This window comes from Primulina tabacum, chromosome 14 (genome assembly GCF_025594145.1).
Source record: "Primulina tabacum isolate GXHZ01 chromosome 14, ASM2559414v2, whole genome shotgun sequence".
NCBI classification, from domain to species: domain Eukaryota; kingdom Viridiplantae; phylum Streptophyta; class Magnoliopsida; order Lamiales; family Gesneriaceae; genus Primulina; species Primulina tabacum.
Window position 1 is genome coordinate 17,610,692 of NC_134563.1, and position 8,676 is coordinate 17,619,367.

At 38.6% G+C, this 8,676-nt stretch overlaps 2 protein-coding genes across 3 annotated transcripts; both read right to left on the reverse strand.

Annotated features, from left to right (window-relative positions):
• Window positions 1-1,010: 1,010 nt before the first annotated feature.
• On the reverse strand, window positions 1,011-2,965 carry LOC142525040 (large ribosomal subunit protein uL6). 2 transcript variants are annotated; one of them, XM_075629211.1, is made up of 3 exons: window positions 2,525-2,965; window positions 1,482-1,599; window positions 1,011-1,319 (listed from the first exon to the last, which is right to left on the reverse strand). In XM_075629211.1, the coding sequence occupies exons 1-3, from the start codon at window positions 2,902-2,904 to the stop codon at window positions 1,233-1,235; spliced, it is 585 nt and encodes a 194-aa protein (XP_075485326.1). In that variant the 5' UTR covers window positions 2,905-2,965; the 3' UTR covers window positions 1,011-1,232. The 2 variants fall into 2 exon arrangements, with proteins under 2 accessions (XP_075485326.1, XP_075485325.1); XM_075629210.1 differs by having other exon boundaries at window positions 1,482-1,604; window positions 2,530-2,961.
• A 4,822-nt stretch (window positions 2,966-7,787) lies between these two features.
• LOC142523815 (uncharacterized) lies at window positions 7,788-8,309 on the reverse strand. Its single transcript, XM_075627545.1, has one exon. The coding sequence runs from the start codon at window positions 8,307-8,309 to the stop codon at window positions 7,788-7,790; it is 522 nt and encodes a 173-aa protein (XP_075483660.1).
• Window positions 8,310-8,676: the final 367 nt, after the last annotated feature.

The following is an 8,676-nucleotide window of genomic DNA, read 5'->3' on the forward strand; positions in this document are numbered from 1 at the left end:
GAGGATTCCACAATGCAAGTTTTGCTCGATCACCATCCACAATGTGTATTGAAAATTTACCTTTAGCGATTAAAGCTCGGTCCAACTATTCCAGATTTTAAGTGGAGATAGGTCTTCTTGTAAATCTCTTGGAACGATCATCTAGATGTTTCCTTTCTTGAATATTCAACAATTTAGTCCACGATTGAAAGCTTTGTCTCTTGTCTAGATTGCACTAGAAATCTAGATAAAAATTTTGCGTCAAGATCAACAGTCGAAAGAGTGGAAATTTCGACGATAGTGCGGTAAAGCAGGGGCAACACACAGTGGAGAGTGATGGTGCTCGGTCGTGTGCTTCTCCAAGGTCATGGTCAAATTGGTTCAGAGGAGAGGATCTTGATGTTCTTGTAAAATCTTGTTTCTCTTGATTTTGTTGCTAAGATACTCTAAGATTACGTGTTTCACTTTTTGTCAAATCTCAAATGTTTATCTTGTCGATTTTTAATCAATGTTCGACTAAAAAACTTCAAGTTTATTAATCAATCAATGATTCTTGTTTTATCATTATCAGATCGACAATCAGACATCTTTAATGTAACGAAAATACAAAACTCGTTATTATAATGCAAACTGAAACATTTTTTTTGACAATCTTCTTTCTTGGAATTACTTCATTAAATTAGATAATTACACTCTCTTCGTAAAATTAATAATCATACTAACTTCTATAACTTTCAAATACGTAAAATACTTATAAATTCTTTTAAGCCATCAGAGGGTTCACAACTCATAAAATCCAATTTGTTACATATTATCACGTATACCAACTAGATGCCCAATGGATGGACACAATTTTGAAGTTGGATTTCAATTACGCTGTTAATGTACGTCAAATACACTGTTAAATTAAAATATATGGATTTCCAATTCATTGCCTCAATTTCGGCCAAATAAATGCCATTGATTTGGGGTCTTGGATTTCGAATCTAGTCCCAAACGCACCCTGAAATTATTTAGTAGAACTCATATACTTCATACAAGCTAAGGCAATTCACTTCTCAAAACAAAAATCACACAATCCATACAACTCATTTCCAGGGCTCATTACTGCTGTGCTGCTGGGGTAAATCAATCATGCCATGAGGCAATTCTTGATACAAAACTTTGCAAATTCGTCTTCAAAAAAAATGTCCAAAGGAAATATTAAAGAGAAAAAGAAACCAATCCAAAAGACAATCCTATGCCTTGACTACTCATTCTTCCTCAACAATGGCTCCCTTCTCACTAACATAGATACCATCGAGGAATTTCCTGATATCCTTGTTCTTCACATGACATTTCTGTCAAAATAAGCACAAACAGTCTCAGGATAAGGCTTGAGAAGCAGGCAAAATAAAGTACTTCATCCAAACAGATATATAAGATGATATATTTAGTATATTCACGTGTATTAACCAAACAAGTTTAAAGTACATGCTACATAGAAAAAAAATTTCCAGTACCTGGTTTATCAAGGCTGCAGATCTAGAAACAAGCTCAATGTCATTCCCATCCAAAACCAATTCATCCTTAACTTTCTCAGATCGCACAATTGAAACTCCTTCAAGCATATCCACCTTCCTCACCTGGTGTAAACAATAAAAGGAAAATGTAACTACTGTACCAAATTGGCATTGGTTCAGCAATAAAAGGCCAATAATCACACAAATAAACAGTAGCAAGGTACACAACAAAAACCAAATTGTAATGTAATAAGGAATTCGAGGAATAACCAATTACTTGCATGTTATACAGTAATAGAACAAGTCCATTTCAAATTTCCACCCGTGAAAATAATGCATATAATAAATTCAAGAACATGATCAAAGTATTTCAAACAGAGAATCGATTCAAATGCTTCATTCATGTCATTCAACCAATGCCTGAGTTTTCTACACAGTATAACTTATACGAAGTTCATATAGATCAAGCTTCCACTACAGAAAAATAATTCCAAAAATGGCAGAGATCAAAATTCATAAGAGTGAATCCAAATATATGAATAAAAGAACTTTACACAGCACATGGCAGCATCATGCACTATTATAACAAATATGGCAACATATCCATCTAACCAGACAGATTAAAACATACCTCAAATCTGCACATTTATACTCCCAACTCTACTTTGAAACCAAAACTGAATATTAAGTAAATCTCAACAATTCTCACGCAAAACATAATCAATATAATCTGAAATTTAAAAACCAGAAAATAACACCTTTAATCAAAACAGCAATTCAAGATGAACCTACATGTTTCTTAGTAAACCAAGACAGGCTAAATTCTTATGACTTCTGAAATCAAACAGAATCAGAGAGCATTACACCAGAAATCAAACTAAGACAGTCACATGTTGATCGAATCAAAACCCTATGAACAACTAAATGCAGCAACACACCACATATCATCAATGTATAGCAAAACATTACCAAATAAAGTCAAACTTGCCACCAGAAGAAATAAAAGCGAACATCAAATCCAAAACCATTCATCGAAAAACGACATTGCCTTCTTTTCGCCGAGGAAATTACGGATCTCAATGGACTTCCCGGTGTTTGTGATGGAGGCGTTGATGGGGAAATGAGCGTAGACGAAACGCATCTTGTAGCGGTAGCCAACGGTAACACCCTTGATCAGATTGGAGACGTGGCTGAGGGCGGTGCGGATTGCGGCTGAGGTCTTCCGAGATCCGAACCAAGCGTCAATTTTCAGTTTCTTCTTTCCGGTGGCTTCGTCGGTAATCAGCTGAAAATCGAGGTTCAAATGCTTAAAGTTGCGGGAGAGCTTCCCCCTGGGGCCTTCAACCTCGATCAACTTGGCTTTCACCTTGATCTTCACACCTTCTGGGATATCCATGGTGTCCGAGGAGAGAATAGTCTTCATCTTCCGCTCGTATTTTCTTCCTTCCTTCGACTTACTGTGTGAAGTTGGAAAATGCGGACCTAAACCCTAGGGCAAATTTTATACTTGAAACCCTAATTTTTGGTGGACCTTACGTCATTGGGCCGTAAACTTTTTCTAATATGGGCCTTGTGTAAGCACGATAATGCTTGTTTGGTGAAGATCGTGTTTTTCAACTTTTTTAATATATATTTTAAATTGAAAATTCATATATTATCTAATTTTATATTTATGTGCACAACAGTTCGATTCTATCTTTTTGTTGAGGCACTCATCAAAATCTTAATTTAAATACTCTTAACGAAGAATTTGAAAATATTAATAATAATTTTGATGAAGAAATAAATAAAATAAATAGGCAGATAAATCTACCCAAACCAAATATTATTATGATAGACCTACTCCTATGGATGTTCTTTTTAAAGAACAAGAATATATTTTATCTAATATTTAAAATGAGAAAATTATTTATGAGTGGAATATTGATGGTTTTAGTGATAAACAAATTTACAACACTGCTCACAGAATGCTTATGTATAGCACTGTGTGTAAAACTTCAGGTAATACTGATTAAAATATTGCTAAAATGATTAGAGCAGGATTTACTGGTCAACTTAAAGGTTGGTGGGATAATTATTTAAATCAATGTCATAAAGATGAAATTCTTACTTCAATAAAATTGAAAATCAAATTCCAATAGAAAATTCAGTTTATTCTCTTATCATGACAATGATTGAACATTTTACTGGTAGATTCACAAATAATAGTGGAAAAATTCGTACTTTATTAAGTAATCTAAAATGTAAAACACTTACTGATTTTAGATAGTATAAAGATACATTTTTATCTCGTATTTATGAAATACCAGACTGTAATAATAGCTTATGGAAAGCCAAATTTATAGATGGTTTACCTTTTCTATTTGCTGAAAGAATAAGAAGAGTTTTAAGAAAAGATGATATATATATTCCATATGAAAATTATACTTATGGGAAGTTAATTAGTACTTGTATTCCAGAGGGTTTAGCTCTCTGTAATGAATTAAAATTAAATAATCAAATTAAAAGACAAAATTTACTTGAGAAAAAACAATTAGGTAAATTTTGTGATCAATTTGGTATGGATTTACCGAATAAAGGTAAAAAACTTTATAGAAAGAAAAGACATTTGTCTGATAGACAAAAAGATAGAAAAAAGAAAAAAAAGAAAGCCGTGAATTACGGAAAGCAGAAAAGTATAAAGATAAAAATAAATTAATTATTTGTAGAAAATGTAAAAAGCCAGGACATTATGCTATTGACCAACTTGGTCACTTTGTTCTGAAGTCTTCGTTCTTGTCTGTCTAGAATTCGGACAGGTCTTTCTTTATATGACAGATCTGGAGCAAGCTGCAACGACCCAAAACTCAAGACATGCGAAGGATTCGCCATATACTTCCTCAGCATCGAAATGTGGAATACATTGTGTACTCCGTCCAGATTCGACGGTAGAGGTACACGATAAGCAAGTGTTCCAACTCTGTCAAGAATTTCAAATGGTCCAATGAATCTCGGATTCAGCTTGCCTTTCTTCCCAAACCTCATAATACCTTTCATGGGTGCTATCTTCACGAATACGTGATCTCCCACGACAAATTCAAGATCCTTTCTTCTCTTGTCGGCATAACTCTTTTGGCGACTTTGGGCAGTCTTCATCCTATCTCGGATCTTGACCACCACGTCTGTAGTCTGTTGAACAATCTCTGGGCCAAGTTCTGATCTCTCGCCGACTTCATCCCAATGAATCGGCGATCTGCACTTCCTTCCATACAGTGCTTCGTAGGGAGCCATACCTATATATGATAGAAAACTATTGTTGTAGGTAAACTCTACTAGGGGTAGTTTCGATTCTCAATTCTCATGGAAATCGATCACACAAGCTCGCAACAAATATTCCAATATCTGAATCACTCGCTCAGACTGGCCATCTGTCTGAGGGTAGAATACCGTAGTGAATAGAAACTTCGTCCTCATAGCTGCATGTAAAATCTTTCAAAAAGATGATGTGAATCTCGGGACCCTGTCAGTCACAATAGAAACTGGGATCCCGTGCAGTCGGACTATCTCTCGAATATAATCTCTGCATACTGAGTCATGGAGAAAGTCGTCTTCACCGGTAAGAAGTGTGCTGATTTAGTAAGTCGATCCACTATGACCCAAATGGCGTTAGATACTCTAACTGACCTCGGAAATCCAACAACGAAATCCATGGTGATATTCTCCCATTTCCACTCGGGAATAGGGAGCGGTTTAAGCATCCCTGCTGGCCTCTGATGCTCTGCTTTCACTTGCTGGCAAGTGAGATATTCAAATACGAATCGGCAAATGTCCCACTTAATCCCTGGCCACCAATACAACATCTTTAAATCTTTTTACATCTTGGTACCTCCTGGATGGATGAAATATGGAGATGTATGTGCCTCTGTCAAAATATCCTCTCTGATCTAATCAACAATAGGCACCCACATCCTCCTCTGTACCTCACAATACCATCGGACACTACGTAGAGTACACTACCCTTGGCTTCATCCTTCAGTCTCCATTTCTTTAACTGTTCATCTAAAGGCTGACCTCGACGGATTCGGTCTAGCAAAGAAGGCTGGACTGTCAGATTAGACAACTTGGGAGCTCTGCCCTTCGGATAAACTTCTAGACCAAACCTTTGAATTTCTGACTGAAGAGATCTCTGCACTGACAGTTGTGCTACGACTGCTACTTTCCTGCTCAAATCATCTGCTACGACATTAGCTTTCCCTGGATGGTAGCTAATTTCACAATCGTAGTCTTTTACTAACTCCAACCACCGTCTCTGTCTCATGTTCAGCTCTTTCTGCATGAAGAAGTACTTGAGACTCTTGTGATCAGTGAATATCTGGCATTTCTCATCGTACAAATAATGTCTTCATATCTTCAACACAAAGACAACAGCAGCTAACTCGAGATCATGATTCGGGTAGTTCTTCTCATGCACTTTCAACTGTCTGGAGGCATAGGCTATAACCCGACCATGCTGCATCAATATTGCGCCTAAACCGAGCTTAGAGGCATCAGTGTATAACACAAAATTGCCTTGCCCTGATGGCATGGCTTAAATTGGCGTTGTGATAAGAGCTTGTTTCAAGGTATCGAAGCTCTTTTGACATTCATCACTCCATACAAATTTAGCATTTTTCTTAGTCAATAAAGTGAGTGGCACTGCAATCAAAGAAAACCCCTGAATAAATTTCCTATAGTATCTTGCCAAACTTAGGAAACTACGGATATCTGACGCGTTCTTCGACTCAACTCATTCTTTTATTGCTGCCACTTTAGCTAGATGCACTTCAATGCCACTGCTAGATATTATATGCCCCAAAAATGCTGCTTTCTCTAACCAGAATTCATACTTACTGAATTTTGCAAACAACTTGTGACCCTGTAAGACTTGCAAAACTGTACCCAAATGCTGAATGTGTTCTTCATGGATCTTCGAGTATATAAGAATATCGTCAAAGAATACTATGACGAACTGATCTAGGTAGGGCTGAAATACTCGATTCATTAGGTTCATAAAAATCGCTGGAGCATTCGTCAGTCCAAATGACATCACTAATAATTTGTAGTGCTCATATCGAGTTCTGAAGGTTGTCTTATGAACATCTGCATCCTTTACCTTCAGTTGATGATACCCAGAACGTAGATCTATCTTAGAGAACACTTTAGTTCCCTGCAACTGATCGAATAACTTCTCGATCCTTGGTAATGGGTATTTGTTCTTGAACGTTACCTTGTTCAATTCTCGTAATCGATACACAACCTCATGCTTCAATCTTTCTTCTTTATGAATAGCACTGGTGCGCCCCATGGTGAGAAATTAGGGCGGATGAATTATTTGTCTAGGATCTCCTGAATTTACTGTTTGAGTTCTAACATCTCTGTTGGAGCCAAACAGTACGGTGCCTTGGAGATTGACACAGTGCCTGGCACAAGGTCAATGCCGAACTCCACCACTCTCTCTAGTGGAAGACCTGTGACGTCGTCTGGGAAAACGTCAGGAAAATCTTTGACAACTAGTAAGTCAGATATCGACGGTGTGGGTGCGTCAGGTGTTGAAATAATACTGGCCAAGAATGTCTGACACCCCTTATGCATAAGTTTCTGTGCTTGCATGCAAGAGATCATGCGAGGGAAACTTCTCCACCTGTCTAGCTCAAAAAGAAATTGCTTCATGCCCAACAATCTTACCAACACTGATCTTTTCTGAAAATCAATTAGAACTCTGTTCATCATCAGTCATTTCATCCCCAAGATAACATCAAACTCTGGCATTGGCAACACAATCAGGTCGGCATAAAATATGTGGCCCTATAGTTCAAGATCGATATCTATGACCACGCTAGTAGCTGATAACTCCTCCCCTGATGGGACTGTCACAGAGTAGCTCACGTCGAGTCCAATGGACTGGACATTCAAATAATTATAGAACGTCTCTGAGATAAAAGAGTGAGTGGCCTCGGAATCTAACAAGGCATTCGTGGCTACTCTCTTTATGAAGATATTTCCAGTCAGTAGAGTCTTGTCTGGGTTCGCCTCCTCGGCATGCATGGCAAACACTCTTCCCTGGGTCGTCTGCCTCCACTGCGGGCAGTCCTTCAGCATGTTATCACTAGCTCCACACTTGCCCGAGCCCAATAAACACTACCCCATATGTTGGCGGTTGCATTTCGGGCACGGTGGGTACTCACCAGGCTTCTAAGGAGCCTTCTTTTGCTGAATATGACATTTTTCTTTCGGCGGTCCTTGAAACGACATCTTTCCCTGCTGTCCCTGTAAAGGTCTCTTAAACTGCTACTGATGGGAATGGTGTTGCTGGGGCGCCTGATAAGGCCTCTTGCCATGCATGTCATTCTCAATGTGTTTCTGGTCCTTTTCAGCCGCCAAGGCTCTAGATACAACAACAACATAGGTAGTAGGACTAGCCACTCGAACATCACGGCACAAGATCGGCCGTAAACCATCAAGGAAGTACCTCAACTTTTCCCTGACATCGTTGGCAATCAAGGGCACAAAGTGGCACCCATGCTCGAACTTCCTCATAAACTCCGCCACCCTACGGTCTCTCTGTCTCAAAGTCATGAACTCCCTAGTAAATCGGGAGCATACTTCCTCATTGAAGTACTTGGAGTAAAACACCTCCTTGAAACCCTCCCAAGTAAGGGTCTTCAAATTCACTGCCACTGATGCACTTTCCCACCACAGTCTGGCATCCCCTGTCAACAGAAAAGTGGCACAACTGACTCTGTCTGCATCCTGCAGCTCCATAAAAGTGAATATCACCTCGGTGGATTTAATCCATCCCTCCGCTATCATCGGGTCAGTAGTCCCGAGAACTCATTCGGATCCATCCTCCTAAATCTCTCATACACCGCCTCTAGCCTAGGCCTCGCTCTTGTATAACCATAACAATCGTACTTACTATCGAAGTAATTAAATAACTTGTCGCTTTCCAGACCAATCGGGACTTGACCATATTTAATCATCAAACTAAACCATGACATCGAACCCCGAAACAATCCTGATATGGAGTGTGAACATTTCCCAAGCAATGGAAGACACAGACCTCGCTTAAACCATAATGCAACGCATCCTATCCAAACTTCGTAACGGCTAATCTAACCCTCACTAATCTTGTACATAACGACATATTCATACCCAAACGAGGCAATAACACTTAAAC

What these genes read in the sequence shown, in the direction of transcription:
- LOC142525040 (XM_075629211.1), bottom strand. Translation starts at nt 2,904, where the DNA reads ATGAAGACTATTCTCTCCTCGGACACCATGGATATCCCAGAAGGTGTG. An exon ending in CTCGGCGAAAAGAAGGCAAT is followed by an intron (nt 1,600 to 2,524) that starts GTCGTTTTTCGA and finishes ACACCAGGTGAG; the next exon opens with GAAGGTGGATATGCTTGAAG. An exon ending in CTGCAGCCTTGATAAACCAG is followed by an intron (nt 1,320 to 1,481) that starts GTACTGGAAATT and finishes TTATTTTGACAG; the next exon opens with AAATGTCATGTGAAGAACAA.
- LOC142523815 (XM_075627545.1), bottom strand. Translation starts at nt 8,309, where the DNA reads ATGATAGCGGAGGGATGGATTAAATCCACCGAGGTGATATTCACTTTT.